The sequence below is a fragment of the Balaenoptera ricei genome, chromosome 12 (assembly GCF_028023285.1).
Source record: "Balaenoptera ricei isolate mBalRic1 chromosome 12, mBalRic1.hap2, whole genome shotgun sequence".
Lineage (NCBI taxonomy): Eukaryota > Metazoa > Chordata > Mammalia > Artiodactyla > Balaenopteridae > Balaenoptera > Balaenoptera ricei.
The window spans coordinates 80,566,875-80,584,875 of NC_082650.1; the positions used below are offsets into that span (position 1 = coordinate 80,566,875).

The window sequence follows — 18,001 nt, forward strand, 5'->3', positions numbered from 1 at the left end:
TTTATTTATTTATTTATTTATTTTGGCTGTGTTGGGTCTTCGTTGCTGTGCATGGGCTTTCTCTAGTTGCTGCAAGCGGGGGCTACTCTTTGTTGCGGTGCGCGGGCTTCTCATTGCGGTGGCTTCTCCCGTTACGGAGCACAGGCTCTAGGTGCCTGGGTTTCAGTAGTTATGGCACACGGGCTCAGTAGATGTGGCTCGTGGGCTGTAGAGCACAGGCTCAGTAGCTGTGGCACACAGGCTTAGTTGCTCCGCAGCATGTGGGATCTTCCCGGATCAGGGCTCGAACCCATTTCCCCTGCACTGGCAAGTGGATTCTTAACCACTGCGCCACCAGGGAAGCCCTTGTGATTTTAACTGAGCATTTCATGATTCCCTTTTTTCTCCTTTCTCAGCATATCAGTTATATATTTTTAAGCTTTTTTTAGTGGTTTCTCTAAAGTATGCAATACATATTTACAGCTAATCCAAGTCTACTTTTAAATAACACTATACCACTTTATGGGTTGTGCGAGTACCTTATAATAACAAAATAATCCTAATTCCTCCATCTCATCGCTTGTATCATTACTGTCATTCATTTCACTTATATATCAGCATACATAAGTATATATATAAGAAACATGCATAAGCATACAAAATTGAATATATTGTTGCTATTACTTTAAACAAACTGTTATTCACTAGATTGATTAAGAATAAGAAAAATATCTATAACGCAGGGAACTCTGCTCCATATTATGTAACAACCTAAATGGGAAAAGAATTTGAAAAAGAAGAGATACATGTATATGTATAACTGAATCACTTTGCTGTACGCCTGAAACTAATGCAACATTGTTTATTAACTGTAAGAAGTTAAGAAAAAGAATAAGAAAAATAAAAGTATTTACCTTCACTTACTCCTTTTTTGATGTTCTTCTTTTCTTTACGTAGATCCAGGTTTCTGATCTATATTATTTTCCTTCTTTCTAAAGAACTTCTTCTAACAGTTGTTGCAAGGCAGCCCTAATGGTAACAAATTCCCTCAATTTTTGGACTTCCCTGCTAGCCTAGTGGTTAGGAGTCCAGGCTTTCACTGCAGTGGCCTTGGTTCAATCCCTGGTTGGGAAAGATGCTGCAAATCGCATGGTGTGGCCAGAAAACAAAAAACAAAAAACACCCCCACCCCCCAAAAAAACAGTCTTAGTCAAATTCCCTCAATTTTTGTCTGAGAAAGTCTTTATTTCTCCTTCAATTTTGAAGGATACAGTGTAGAGAACTCTAGGTTGGGTTTTTTTTTTTCTCTCAACACTTTAAGTGTTTAACTCCACTCTCTCTTTTCTTGTATGGTTTCAGAGGAAAAGTCAGATATAATTCTTAGTTTTCTTCCTCTAGAGGTAAGGTGTTTTTTCCTCTGGCTTCTTTCACGTTTCCTTCTTTATCTTTGATTTTTTGTAGTTTGAAAATAATATGCTCACCAGTAGGGGTCTTTTTGGGCATTTATTGGGGAAATTCTCTGTCATTATTGCTTCAAATATTTCTTCTGTTCCTTTCTCTCTTCTCCTTCTGGTACTCTCATTATGTGTATGTTATACCTTCTATAGTTGTCCCATAGTCCTTGGATATTCTGGGGGTTTTTTTCCCCCCAGTTTTTGTTCTCTTTGCTTTTCAGTTTTTGAGGTTTCTATTGAGATACCCTCCAGCCTAGAGATTCTTTCGTCTACTGCATCCAGTCTACTAAAAAGCCCATCAGAAGCATTCTTCAGTCTTCATTTCTTTGATCTCTAGTATTTCTTTTTGGGTCTTAGGATTTCAATCTCTCTGCTTATGTTGCCCATCTGTTCTTGCACGGTGTCTACTTATCCATCAGAGCTCTTAGCACATTAATCATATTTGTTTTAAATTCTCAGTCTGATAGTTCCAACATCCCTACCATCTCTAGTTCTGATGCTTGCACTGTCTCATCAAACTGCATTTTTTGCCTTTTGGTGTGCCTTGTAATTTGTTCCTTGATAACTGGACATGATATATTGAGTAAAAGGAACTGCTGTAAACAAGTCTTTAGTAATGTGGTGGTAAGATACAGGGAGAGGGAAGGTGTTCTGCTGTCTTCTGATTCTCAGTTTTTTAGTGAGCCAGTGCCTCCAGACTGTGAGCTTCACAAGTATTTCTGAGTTGTTGTTGTTGTTGTTGTTGTTTTCTCCTCCTCTTTAGGTGGAAGAAGATGGCTAGAGTGGATTGGATTTCGGTTTTTCCCTTCCCTCTGGTTAGTTAGGCTCTGGTAATATACCAGCAGGTTAGGGTCTGCTTAACTAGTTTCTCCTGAGGACAGACTTTCTTAAGAAGAACAGAGTTCTCTGGCATATTTAAAAATGGTTCCTTTCCCCCTCCCTCTGCCAGACTCACTAGGGAAGTTTTCTCCCATATTCACAGTGAGAACCTAGTCGAGCACGTGGAGGTAAATCTCACAAAACTGTGGGTCCCCCTCTATGACTGGATCCTCTAGAGTTTTAATTCTCAGAGTTGTCCACACTGAGCCTCCAGGAATTTGTCAATTATAGTTCAGATTTCCCTACCCGGGCACCATTTCTGGAGGTGGTTTCTGTTGTCTCTGCTCTGGTAAGCTGTGACTCACTGTGTTTGTCTGTCTGTCTCTCCAGTTTTGGGGGTAGCAGTGTGCCCTGTATGTGCACCTCTCTTATGGATCGTAGAAGAGTTGTTGATATTTCCGTTTTTTTTTCAGCTTTTTACTTGTTAGGATGCAGTGGTGACTTCTAAGCTCCTAACACGTAGACTAAGAAACTGAAAGTCTGCCATTACTTTTAACCAGTTGGTGCCCTCATATTTAAAGTACATTTGTCCTATGTAGCAGCTTCCCATTAGCCATCCATTTTACATTTGGTAGCGTATATATGTTAATGCTACTCTCTCACTTCATTGCTGCATAGCACAGGGAGATCAGCTCGGTGCTCTGTGACCACCTAGAGGGGTGGGATAGGGAGGATGGGAGGGAGACGCAAGATGGAGGAGATATGGGGATATATGTATATGTATAGCTGATTCACTGTGTTATACAGCAGAAACTAACACACCATTGTAAAGCAATTATACTCCAATAAAGATATAAAAAAATAAATTCTATTAATAAAAGAAAAAAAAATAAAGTACATTTGTTGCAAGCAGCTTACAGGTGAGGTGTGTTTTTTTATACAATCTGAAATATAAGCCTTCTAATGGAGGTATTTAGAATATTTATATTTAATGTGATTATTGATATGGTTACATTTAAACCTCTGATCTTGCTATACTATTTGTCTCATATTTTCTTTTTTCCCCCCTCCCCATTTTCGGCCTTTTTTTGGGGGGATTGAGTATATTTTTATCATTCTATTTGATATCCTTCATTGGCTTCTTTGCTGTAACTCTTGTTGTTGTTGTTAATTTAGTGTCTGCTTTAGAGTTTATAGTATATACATGTTTAATTTATCACAATCTACCTTCAGGAGATATGCCATTTCATATATAAGAAACCTACAATATTATACTTCTGTTTCTCCCTTCTTGACCTTCATGCTATTGCTGTTGTATGTTTTACTTTTACATATGTTAGAATTCCTAAAGTTCGTCGTTATCATTTTTGTTTAAACAATTATCTTTTATATAGATGTAGAGATATAGAGAAGATATAAGAAAAATATCATATCTACCTGTGTAGTTACCATTTTCAGTGCTCTTCATTCCTTTGTGTAGATTCCTATTCCTTTTTAGTACCATTTCATTCCACCTACCCAATTTCATTTAGCATTTCTTGTATTGCAAGTCTACAGGTAATGAATTCTTTCAGCTTTCTGAAAAAGTCTATAGTTGGCCTTTAATTTTGAGCAGTATTTTTGCTGAACATAGCGTGATAATAACAAACTATAAGATAGGAGAAATATGATTTAAAAGCCCCAAGTGAGAAAGACACTTTTTTAGTTGTAATCATTGTTTATGACTGTAAGCTCAACAGAAGGGAACAATGTGATGCAAGTGCCAAAATGTTCAGGCGTATATGTGTTATTAGAAATAAACATTCCAGAATAAGGAAGATAATCATCTTTCTCTAATATGGAATCACAATTAGGACACTATAGTTGTAGATGCTTTAGGAGGAAATTGGTTAACAAAAGAGAGAGCTTGTCGTATAAGAAATGACCAAAGAAACTGGGGATTCCTACACTTGGAGAAGAAAAAAGTAGCATTATTATGATACTGAACCTCAAGTATATACTTCTAGGAAGAAATATTTGTTTTGTCCTTGGAGAGGTACACAATTAAAATGGATAAGTACTAGTAAGTCAATTCTTGGTTTAATGTTAGAAAATTTTATATGGATTAGATGTCTGAAAATGGAATTGGCTTTTTATATTCAAACCTATCTATGTATAAAATATTTCACAACAAAGATGAAGAGTTAAAAAAAAATTAGATGAGATAACGTATGGAAAACACCTGACACATGGAAGCGTGCAAAGAAAAGGAGGGGGAAAACTGGTTATACTACTTTTTCTATTTAATAGACTTTTATTGAATGCCTACTATATCCCAGGTTTTTAAAATCCCTCCAACACTGAAATTGTTAACAGGAAAACAACATGAGAAGTGGAAAGAGTAGAGATATAAGAATTGCAAAGTCAACGTTTTACTCCAACCCCAAACATACAAACACCCACCCACCCTTAAAGAACTCACTTAGATAATTTCTAACTTTCAATATCTTTAAAATAAGCTGAAGCAGCAGGGTAGGCAGGAGGTTAGAAAAAGAATCTCTGAAGTGCCTTTCAGGATGAAAATTTCAGATATTATGTGAAAAGTAATGTTCTACCATCTAATCTTAGTCTGTATATTTAACTATCTGTGAGAATATTGGTATACATCAGATATTAGGTTTTGGTGTTCACTATAGCCATAGCCATAAAGCCAAACATTGTTCTTTATGCACAGGTTGTCATACTTTATACCTCATGACCCTACCATCCTGGTCTCTGCTGATGCTGACTTAAGGGCAATCATGTATTAGACTACACTATATAAGAGTTCTGGCTACTGGGGAGCCCTATACAAAATATAATCAGATTCTCTCTTAAGAAATTCAAATACAAGACATTAAAAAGGTAAGTACAGCAAAAGGACGAGGAGCAGAGTTTAGCCAAGTCCTCACTTAGCCATGTCTTACAACAAAATAAGCAGCTCTAAAGCACGCTCTGTACCTGGCGGGTCAGTCCCTAGAATAAATCAGTCTGAAAAACTTTCCAGTTTTCCATGAAGCCTGGCTGAATGTTTGCTGGGACTGTTCCTTTTTCTCCTAGTGTACTTACTAGTGTGCCCTCACAACAAACCCCATTAACTAAGATAACCAGAGCCCATCTGTGTTCACTACAACCTGAAGTCCAAACAGGTAATAACTACTGGAGGAGCGCTAGAACAACTCCCAGTCTTTGACTTCCATAATATGGAATCTTACCAGACCACTCTTCATCCTGTTTTGAAAGGTATGTTTTGGTCCCCACTACTACAGAATAACATATGCCAAATGGATCCCTAAAATCATCATAAGATAGTTAAATTTTAAGTGAAGAAATTATAAATTTATTAAAGTAAGTATAGGGACAACAGTGTGTTGTCGAAATTACTATCTCAAGAGGTAAGAAGCCAGGATCCTAATTTCCATTCTAATTCTTGTAATATGATCTTTGGAAAATCTGAGCCTAAGCTATCTAAGCCTAAGGTCACACCCTTAAAATTAGAAAAAATAATATATTATCTGCCTGAAGGTAGGACTAGGTGATTTCTTGAGGTATTTTCCGCCTCTAATGGCAAAGATTCTCTGATTAGATAAACAATATTCCGTTCTAATCTCATTCTTGTTTGTTTCCTGTGGCAAGGAGGCAGCCTGACTGCCCCAAAATACCCCAAGATGTTTGGAACCAGGAAGAGAGCGCAGTCTTGTAACCTAGCCGCAAGTACACGTAACATACTCTGACTTCATAAAATCCTCATCATAAAATCTTTAAACATAAGTAAAAAGCTCGACAGTTTTAGGAACTAAATGTTTTCATTAATTGAGTGTCCAAAAATATTTTGTTCTTTTTAATTTGTGCAAAGGTTGAGTAGTTTTTATTTCTAAATAAACCTGAACACAAAACAATAAAATTGCATTGTGAAACAAAAGAATGTTGAAAAGTCTTTCAATCCTTTATTCTATGACTATTAATTTGCTATTTATCTGAGGAGAAGAAATTTTTCTCCTGTAGTGTTTCCTGCTCACTAGATGATAACATTACTAAAATTTTATTCAGGTGGCAATTAAATGCTACTTCCCTCTGCTATTTTTATTCCATTTCAAAACAACTTCTCTTAAATCTCATTAAATTTATTTTAAAAGCTCACCCAGATATGTAATACCAGAAATGATTGAGAAAAATAATCTTTTATCAATACCATGAGAAGCATTTCTCGTATACACTGAGTTTCAAGAATAAAATTAAATGCAAACTGTCCCCACAAAGTCGTGCTGTTTCCAATTATTTAAGATAAGTACATACCTCTGCTTCCATGTGATAAGCATTTTCTACCCTTTGAAAATCCTTTGTCACAGTTACATTTTCTGACTGAAACAGAAAGTACAAGAGTATGATTACTATATGTTTGGTTACTAAATGCAATTACTCTAAAACATAAAGTATAAACCTGAACTTATTAAAATCAGAATGACAAAATATGCAGAAAGAACTGGTTTGCCTGGTGTTTTAAAACTTTCCTAAAAGTAACATAAAATAAATTCAGAAACTTACACATATTTGCTGAAATTTCATCATAATTGTCACTACACTTGTAGTAATTTTTACATTAGCTAGTACAAAAACTATGAACTTAGGGTGGTGTATACATATATATATGAAGAATTATTTGTACATAAAGCATTCTGAGTGTTGTAGGAATGTCAGAGTTTTAAAAATGTTTAATTTACAAATAATACAAATTTACTGAACGTATAGTATACAACTTTGGGCAAGTTACTCAACTTTTTTGAGATTTAGTTTCCATCCACATTTATAAAATTAGGTTACACTACATGTGAGGTAGGAGGTAGACTGGCCCCAGGCTGAGCAAGCTGGAGTGTGTCAGACTGAGCAATTGGAGCTGGTCTCCCTACCACACCCTGGCCCCCGATGACATTTCAAGGAAAAAGATAACAGCAGGAGCAGAGAGGAACTAAGCTCTGCTGCAGTAAAAAGATAAGATGACCACGTCTTTCATTCTTCAGGTCAAGGAGACCTCCCCAACTGCACATGTACAGAGAAGTTCCTAGGGGATCAAAAAGGGAGGGGGCACTAACGCATAACATATTCTGCCAGTCTCCTAGAGACCCTCACACTGGAATCCATCTTGGCCAAAAGATGCGCATGCACATTAGACAGGACCCTGAGTGAGATCGGATATGGGGAACAAGCAAGATGATTGGCCAGAGGAAAACAAAGACCCGGAAGATGGCCCCTACATAAGGAATTTAAACCACCCCTTTAGCGCTCTTTGTTAGTGAAGATGCCCACACTCTTCTCTGAGTGTGTAGCTCTGCTTTGCTTCTGTCCTAAATAAACTGCTTTTCTTTGTGCTCTACCACATGTACTGTGCTTCTAATAAACTCTGTGTCTGCTTTACAACCTTCGTCTCTGTAAAATTCGTTTTTCAAAGAGGTCAAGAGCCAGGGCTCTGCTTCTAGCCACTAGCCCCTGGTGGTCTAGTGGTTAAGATTCCTGGTTTTCACCCAGGCAGCCCAGGTTCGATTCCCAGGCAAGGAATTAAGATCTTGCTTCAAGCTGCCACTCACTGCTGTTACCCCAAGATCACATGGGACTGTTTTGAGGATTTAATGAAAAGTTGTAAATAAAATGCTTGACATAGAAGGCACTCAGCAAACACAGATGCTATACCATTATGATATAAATATTTCCTGAAATACTGGACCCAAGCCAGTCTGTTCTTAGAAAAGTAATAGTAATGCTTTTTGATTCTCTGGGTAAGTATAGGTTATATAATTCTGATTAAAAAGTTAAATTTCTTATTTACATTTCAAAAGGGTTTTAAAATTTAGTGAAATGAACTCTTGACCTACTCCCATCCTTGGGGATAGACAGAACTTATATTTTATAAATTTTTGTATCTTTAAAAATATATGCTAAATAAAGAATATTATGCCCAATAATGATTTAATTATAAGTTATTTGGTAAGGGATTTAGCTGCACCTGAATTTTAAGATATACACTAATTTCAAGCCATTATAATGACCTAGAAAATTCTAAAAAGCTTTAACCTGAAAATCTGAACTTAAGTTCTAATTATAGCTCTGATGTCTGTTACCATGAAAATATTCATTTTTTATGATGAACATAATATTTACTCATTGTAGAAAAATTACAATATGGATATAGATAAAATAAACCAGTACTGTATACATTGCTTGAAGTTGAAAACATGAAACTTGAAACACAAAGCATTTCTGTCATTTAATATTCTCTTATGACATGTAAACATATCTTCTATTTTCTTGGATGTCTTTTTTTCATTTTTTTCCCCCACTTTACTTGATAAATACATATAAAACTTCTGATTAAAAAATTATTAGAGAAATAATTTTAGGAAAGGTAGCTGAAAAGAAAGTATCTTTTACTGTTGCACTTAACAATGTTATTGCTTTTATAAAAATAATATATGCTAATTAATGAATATCTAATACTAGAGAAAAGAACAAAGAAGAAAGTAATGTCTCTAAACCCATTACTATTAAAATTTCAGTAAACATTTTAAGTCATCTATCAATGCATATAAACATATCTATGTATAGTCTATCTATGTATAGACTTTTCCATAAATGAAATTATACTCTACATGCTGTTCTGTAACCTTTTAATAACTTTTATTTTAGAAAAAATTAAAATCTACAGAAAAGTTGCTAAGATAGTATAGAGTTCTATATACCTCAGTTTCAGATTTCTCTGATGTTATTATCTTTTATTACCATCTGTCAAACTAAAAAACCATCATTGGTATATAACCATTAACTAAACTCCAAACTTTACTTGCATTTCACCAATTTTTCTATTAATGTTCTTTTACTATTTCAGAATCCAATCCGTGATACCACATTGCATTAATTCATCATGTCTCCTTAGCCTCCTCTAATCTAAGAGAATTTCTCAGTCTTCTCTTGTTTTCATAACCTTGAAAGTTTTGGTCAGGTATTTTGCAGGATGTCCCTCAATTTGGGTTTGTTTGGTAGCTCTTCCTCATGGTCAGACCACGGTTATAGGTTTTAGGAAAGAATATCACAGAGGTGAAGTGCCCTTCTCATTGCAACATATCAGGGGGGTACATGATATCCATGTGACATTACTCATGATGTTAACCTTGATCACTTGGTTAAGGTAATGTCTGACAGGGTCCTTTACTGTAAAGTTACTATTTTTCCCTTTCCATGCTTTATTCATAGAAGGCAAGTCACTAAGTCTAGCCCATATTCACTCAATAAATACTACATTATTTATTTTGCTGCTCAAATTGGTCTAGCTTTGGCTATTGAGATTTCTTTCAGGTTGGATCTTATATCCCTGTGACATCCATCCATCCTTTTATTTTTTGCGCACTTCCTGACTTTCTGGTGCAAGATGCTATAGGCTCATGTTGTGGTTTCCCTGCCCAGCCCTAGAATCAGCCACTTCACTAAGAAGCTTACCATCTTTTCTTTGAGATTGCTATTTAGAACCAAGACCTGGGTGTTAAGACTGCTCACCACTACACAAGTGTCATTCTGTGTAGGCCCTCTCAGTGGACAGAGTTTGATAATACATTTATGTGTACACACTCACATATACACATATATCTACAATTGTTTCTGTATCTATCCATCTGCACATATTCTAAGCTAAACATGAGTTCATCTTGATGTTTCCAACTCTCATTAAGAACCACAGAGTTCATTCTAACCTTCCTTTCTTATCTGTAACTTCCCTCTACAATAGTGAGAAACCTGGCTCCCATCACCCACCAACCACTTACTATTTTTCAAGCCTACTATACATATAAAGCAGTTTCAGAACTGTTAACCAGCATCCCCCTGGAAAACAAATTTACTAACTAGAGGATAGTATTTACGTATCTTTCATCTTTATCCTTAGTTTCTAGTAAAACATAATTTTCCAGACTTACTTAGGATACTCCTCTCACCTCCCACCCCCATGTTCAGTGCAGTTATTTCACTCATTTGTAATAAAGTTAGGTTCATCTGTCACAGTCTGGATTTTGTCCTGGAATTGATCTTTTTTTGATGTCTTTTTTTTTTTTCAATTTGCATACATTAATGTTCACTCTTTGTGATTCACAGTTTTATGGGTTTTGACAAATGTATTCACCACCCCAGAACCACAAAGAATAGTTCTTTTCCTTGAAAAGTTCCTCTGTGCATCTCCTTTATAGTCAACAACTTTGCCATCCAACAACCCCTGTCCACTGATTTATGTCCCTATAGTTTTCCCTTTTCCAGAATGTCACATGAATGGATCATAAAATATAAACCTTTTGGATCTGGCTTCTTTCACTTATAATATCTAAGATTTGCCCACGTTATTCTGTCAATCAATAGCCTGTACCTCTTTATTGCTGAAAAATTTTCCAACGCATGGATGTAACAGTTATCCATTCCCCTGTTGAAGTCATCTTGGTTGCTTCCAAGTTCTAAAGTTTTAGTTTTAGCAATTTATGAATAAAGCCGCTATAAACTGCTTGTACAAATTTATATGTGAACATAAGTCTTTGATTCTCTTGTGGGTTAATGGTTCCTATGGTAAGTCTAACTTTATAAGAAACTGTAAGACTGTCTTTCAAAGTGGCTGTACCATTTTGCAATCTCACCAGAAATGAATGAAAATTTCTGTTGTTCTACATCTTTGCCAGCATTTGCTATCATCAATGATATTGGATTTCAGTCATTCTAATAGGTGCATAGTACCATCTCATTGTGGTTTTAATTTGCATTTCTTTAATGACAAACCATGTGGAGGATCTTTTCATGTGTTTACTTGCCATCTGTATATATTCTTTGGTGAAGTATATGTTCAGATATTTTGTGCTTTTTAATTGAGCTACTTGTTTTTTTATTATTGAATTGAGTTCTTTATATATTCTTGATGCAAGTCCTTTATCAGATATGTAATTTACAAATTATTTTCTCCCAGTCTGTAGAATGTCTTTTTTAAGACTTTATTTTTTTGGCGCAGTTTTAGGTTCACAGCAAAATTAAGTGGAAAGTACAGAGATTTCGCATACGCCCCCTGCCCCCCACATGCACAGCCTCCCCATTATCAACATCCCCACCAGAGTGGCGCATTGGTCACAACTGATGAACCTACACTGACACGTCATGATCACCCAAAGTCCATAGTTTACATTAGGGGTCACTCTTGGTGGTGTATATTCTGTGGGTTTGGACAAATGTATCATTTGTATCAAATGTATCCACCACTACTGTAGCAAACAGAGTATTTTCACCACCCTAAAAATTCTCTCTGCTCTGACTCTTTATTCCTCCCTCTCTCCCAAACGCTGATCTTTTTAATGTCTCTATAGTTTGCCTTTTGTAGACATGACATATAGTTGAAACATTACCATATGTAGCCTTTTCAGATTGGCTTCTTTCACTCAGTAACATCCATTTAAATTTTTCCCATGTCTTTTCATGGCTTGATACCTCATTTCATTTTGGCACTGAATAATACTCCATTGTCAGTTTATTTATCCAATCAGCTTCTGAAGGACATCTTTGTTGCTTCCAAGTTTTGGCAACTGGATTTTCTTTTCATTTTCTTAACAATTTCTTTCACAAAGCAAAAGTTTTTAATTTTGATAAAGTTCCATTTACATTTTTGTTAGTTTTTTCATGGATTGTGCTTTTGGTAATGTAACTAAAAAGTCATTTTCAAACCCAAGGTCACATAGATTTTCTCCTTTACTTTCTTCTTCTTTATGTTTTACATTTAGGCCTATGATCCATTTTGAACACATTTTTGTATAAGATGTGAAGTACTTGTTGAGGTTCACTTTTTGCATATGGACATTCAACTGTTATGGCACCATTTGTTGAAAAGACTCTCCTAACTCTACTGAATTGCATTTATACCCCTAGTGTTTTTCTCTCTGAGAAAGAAAAAATTCTTAGAAGCAACTTCGTTTAGTTTATCCCAGTGACTCTTAAAGCAAATGTGTGTAGTTTAAAAGCAATATATGTAAGACAGTTACCTTGCTTATAAATGTAGTAACATATTTAATAAACATTGAAATTCCAAATATTATAGGGAATGAGGAAATAAAAATTGCCTCTTGGCAATCAGACTGAGAAGTTCTAAGCAGAATATAAACAGTTTTCAACAGGACACAGACAGAACCAAAGTTTCTAACAGAAACTAACTGAACTGCAACAGCAAAAGTGATTAACATTCTTTCTCTGCTTGATTGCTGCCTTTACAGAAGCCAACTCTGTCCTAACTTTAATCCTCTGGGTTTCCTGTGAAACAAATGAATAAAATAGCCAATCACCAAACTGCCCCTTCTTCACTGATCCTTCCTTAGAACCACTCACAGCACAAGTCCAAAACCTATAAGAGGTCTCTCCTTACTCCCCCTTTTTGAAACACTCTTAAGGTCCTTTGAGATGCATTCTTGTTTGCTACATCATGCTAAATAAACCTAAATTTGTTTCACTATAGATATATTCCTGATGTGTTTAGCTGGTGGGATCCCACACAAAGCATGAGATTTTTTTGTTTATCTATAGGGCAGTGGAACTCAACCAGAGGGTGCTTTTGCTCCCCACAGGACATTTGCTGTGTCTGGAGATATACTTGATTGTCACAATGGGTTGGGAGAGTACATTGCTGTGATGCAGTGATTAGACAAGGTGAACAAGTATCCTTGTTTACCAGGAACTGAGGAGATTCCTGAGACATGGGGCTTTCAGTTGTAAAACTGGGACAGTCCCAGGTAAACTGGGATAAGTTGGTCACCTTATAGGTAAGTGGCCAGGAATGCGGCTAAAATATTCTACAATGCACAGGACAGCCCCTCCCAACAAAGAATTATCTAGTCCAAGATGTTAATAATAGTGCCGAGATTGGGAAATCCTGCCATACTGGTGATAAACTAAAAAATATTAAAATATACAAACCTAGTCCATTAAGTTTTCCCAAGTAAGCTACTGATATTTTATATTTAAATACAAAAGACAGAGTTTTAAAATACAAAATGGTCAATATAAGAATAACTATTTAAATCTATGAAAGAAGCAAGGTAACATTCTAAATAGCCATAAAAAACCCCATGTTATTATAGGAATAAACTTAAAAAGGGTAAACAAAAGAAAACCATAAAAGTTTACAGAAAATAAGCTCGAATAAATGGACTAGGACAAATACTGTAAACTCAGCAATTCTCCTGAAATTAATATATAAACAATACAAAATATGAACAGATCTTTTATTTATAGAATAAAATGTAGAATTTTCCACTGTCTGGATTTCCTGATAATATCCCCATGGTGTCATTTGACATGTCCCTTGCAGACAGGAAACCTTTCCAGTAGAAGAGTAATGAGGGGAGAACTTGCCCTACAAATGTTTTACAAAGATGTAATAATTTAATGTGGTACTAACACAACAAGGTGACCAAAAGAACTAAAATAATCTGAAATAAAGAATGTCTGAATACCACAAATATAATACCAGTAACATTTCAAAACAATAGGCACAACAAACAATATGGAATCCTCATGTCTACATTCTGCCCCTACTCTCTCTGAGCAGCAACTATGTGGTTCAAGGTAAGCCCTGACAGGTCTAAACCATTCAGGATTACACATCTAACTTGCCACAGAATTACGTTAAAAAATGGGCAGAAATCAAATCTAATCTAATTAGTGTATGGCATTTCTCTGGCCACAAAGACAAGTTGAGGTTGGCAGATATAAGGTGGGCCTGCATGCACACAAATGTGAAGAGCCAAGGGATACAAATGTGGGGTATCAATAGCATCTGCTGCATCCCCTACCTGAAACTCAATCACCTGCTGCCAAGACAATAAAGCAGCAACATGCTATAGTGGTTAAAGAGCATGGGCTCTGAGGTCAAAGTTCTTGACTGGAGTCTAAACTCTACCACTTCCTACCTGTGTGATTTTGGTCAAGCTACCTGCTAATAATTACTCTGGTCCCGAGAGTTCTCATCTGTAAAACAGCCACTGAGATACCAGTCTCATACAGCAGGAGTGAATATCAAATGAGATAACATTTGTAAAAAGTCTAGCAATAGTAAGCAGTTTTTTATTATCAATAATATCCAACCCCTCAGTATGGCACACAAGGCCTTCCTCCATGCTCTGCCTACAGCTTTCTTCCTCAGTCTGATCTCTTAATTCCCCTCCATTTTCTCCAGGCACTCCTGTGTTCTAGCCATGCTGAACTGCATATAGTGCTCTGAACACATACACTTGCTGCATTCTAGTGTGGAACTGAAATGCTTTCCCTTCAGCCATTGTTTAAGACTTGATACAAGTGTCACTTCCACTATGAAATCTTTCTGGAATTTCTCAAGTAAAATGAGCAGTATTTCCTTTCTTACTCTGCTGTACTGTATCATGTACATACTTTCATCACAACGCTACATATTAGTCTAGTCCTATAATGAGACTCCTTCAGCACAGTGCTAAGTTTTACTCATTCTCTATTCCTGGTGTCTAGCAACATGCCTGAGGCATCCATTACACATTTATCAAAAAATACAATTGTGAATAGGCAAACATTGGAGCTTACAGCTTATGGGGGGAACATACAAACCAGAAAACAAAATAATTACATGTTGTGTTAAATGCTATTTAAAAATGAAGTGATAGGGAATGCTTAATAAATGTTTTATGGTTGAATGGTAAATACTACTTAGAACTTTAAAACATTTTTCCATGAAAACAACACTAAAAATGAGGGTTATGCCTTCACATGTGAAACTATATATCACCATAACACTATATGATCTACACGATTGTTGAACTAATAGTTTATTCATTTAGTGCTTCATTCATTTTTTTCTTTTATTCATTTAAAAACCATTTTCTAAGTACACATTATGTGATGTGTATGAAACATAATCCACCAATACAAAGCAAACAAGAGAAAAAATTGTCTGTGCTCTGGGGAGCTTTAGAATTTGGAGGAGAGACAAGGAAAGCAACAATTATAATATAGAGTGATACGTTTTATAAAAGGTGGGGAATGGAGTGTGGTATGGCAGGGACTAGTGTTACGTTAGGAAAAAAGTGCTAAGGAGGTGAACTTGGGCTGGATTTTAAAGGAAAAAATGGGAGTCAGTTAGTTAACGAGGGGAGAGAGATGACAGGAAATGACAGAAAGTTAGGCTCCATCTATTAAGCAAAAGAATTTGGAATATGAGGGGCCCTTTAAGCAGGGGAGTGATGTTTATAAACCCAGATTTCAAAGTTTAAAATGAATAAAGACTTTGTGAAGACACCTTATAATTCATCCTGAAAAGTAATATAAATGAATTTTTGCACATCTACTGAACAAATTATTTACATGACTGCTTTCCTCCATCAGCAGAGATAACTGGGAGATTAATGACCTTTGTATGTCTTGTCTTGAACACTAAGTTTAAATGTAATTATAAATTGGATGTAGTCATTTATTTGGTTTTACATATTAGAAGTTACAGCCATGTGAACTCAGTATACATTTTAAGTAAATAACTTAAGAATTAGTTATATTATTCAAACAGGCCTGTAGCACTGGCAGAAGTTTTTGTGAGAAAATATTTTTCTATATATTAATTCACTTTATTCACATAATTTATAATTAGCATTAGAATTCTTCTAAACTGTAAAATCATTTAGAGACAGCTTTTCAAAATGTCTTTTTAAATAACTCTATGTTTATAAATACAGTACAAATATATTTTCTCCCTAAAATAAAGACTTGCTTTTTCAGGGTGTGTCATTTCTAACAAAAGCAATTTTATGAACTCAATGTTGGGAGGGCATAAATCACAGCTCTGGCCTTTAGAGTCCTACTCTCTAAAATGAGCGAACTGAGACAGTGACCCATGCTGTGCTTTCTCATTCTCTTTCATTCTAATTATCTGGAGCCTAGGCTAGTTGGAAGAAACCTAGATTTTGGTCCCAGGAACACAGAAGTTCAAATACAGCCCTGGCTGAAGTTCAGAGCATTACTTAACCTCCTTAAATCTGGAAAGTGGGGATATTAAAACCGGCCTAATAGGGCTGTTGTGCTGATTAAATAAGGCTGGTTCATTTTTTTCTCCTTTTCTTAGAAGTAAGCTTAAAGCAAGATTTATTTAGCTATGTGTCTCACGGACATCTCTGGTAAGCAGAAGTATTTCATATATGTGGCATCTACAATATACTGGCTTAATTTTCTCTTTAAGCTAAAATGAAAAAATTTGGAGAAATTTTTTGAGTCTTTATAAAATGAAAATGGGTGCAATTCCACACCCCCTCCCAGGCCCCACATTACTGTTTGCGTAAAAATACCGAAGTATCAATTTATGCAAAGCTTTACCAGGGGAAAGACCTTCAGGATGGCGGATGAGTAAGACGTGGAGATCACCTTCCTCCCCACAAATACATCAGAAGTACATCTACATGTGGAACAGCTCCTACAGAACACCTACTGAACGCTGGCAGAAGACCTCAGACTTCCCAAAAGGGTCTTGGTGCTCCAGTGGGGAGTCAGTCCTGTGTCTCTGAGGTGGGAGAGCCGAGTTCAGGACACTGGTCCACCAGAGACCTCCCAGCTCCACGTAATATCAAAGGACAAAAGCTCTCCCAGAAATCTCCATCTCAATGCTAGGACCCAGCTCCACTCAACAACCAGCAAGCTACAGTGCTGGACACCCTATGCCAAACAACTAGCAAGACAGGAACACAACCCCACCCATTAGCAGAGAGGCTGCCTAAAATCATAATAAGGTCACAGAAACCCCAAAACACACCACCGGACGTGGTCCTGCCCACCAGAAAGACAAGATCCAGCCTCATCTACCAGAACACAGGCACCAGTCCCCTCAACCAGGAAGCCTACACAACCCACTGAACCAACCTTAGCCACTGGGGACAGACAGCAAAAACAACGGGAACTACGAACTTGCAGCCTGAGAAAAGGAGACTCCAAACACAGTAAGGTGAGTAAAATCAGAAGACAGAGAAACACACAGCAGATGAAGGAGCAGGGTCAAAACACACCAGACCTAACAAATGAAGAGGAAATAGGCAGCTACCTGAAAAAGAATTCAGAATAATGATAGTAAAGATGATCCAAAATCTTGTAAACAGAATGGAGAATACAAGAAACATTTAACAAGGACCCAGAAGAACTAAAGAGCAAACAAACAATGATGAACAACACAACAAACGAAATTAAAAATTCTCTACAAGGAATCAATAGCAGAATAACAGAGGCAGAAGAACAGATAAGTGACCTGGAAGATAAAATAGTGGAAATAACTACTGCAGAGCAGAATAAAGAAAAAACAATGAAAAGAATTGAGAGTCTTTGAGACCTCTGGGACAACATTAAACGCACCAATATTGGAATTACAGGGGTCCCAGAAAAAGAACAGAAAAAGAAAGGGACTGAGAAAATATTTGAAGAGATCATAGTTGAAAACTTCCCTAATATTGGAAAGGTAACAGTCAATCAAGTCCAGGAAGTCCAGGAAGCACAGAGAGTCCCATACAGGATAAATCCAAGGAGAAACACACCAAGACACATATTAATCAAATTATCAAAAATTAAATACAAAGAAAAAATATTAAAAGCAGCAAGGGAAAAACAACAAATAACATACAAGGGAATCCCCATAAGGTTAACAGCTGATCTTTCAGCAGAAAATCTGCAAGCCAGAAGGG

General features: G+C 36.3%; 1 protein-coding gene across 1 annotated transcript in view; it reads right to left on the reverse strand.

Moving 5' to 3' along the window:
* Nucleotides 1-18,001, reverse strand: part of IRAK1BP1 (interleukin 1 receptor associated kinase 1 binding protein 1) — a 33,354-nt gene that overhangs the window by 10,157 nt on the left and 5,196 nt on the right. The window contains exon 2 of the mRNA XM_059942099.1: nucleotides 6,567-6,632. Within this exon, the coding sequence (XP_059798082.1) occupies nucleotides 6,567-6,632 (66 nt within the window). The remainder of the gene's footprint in view (nucleotides 1-6,566; nucleotides 6,633-18,001) is intronic.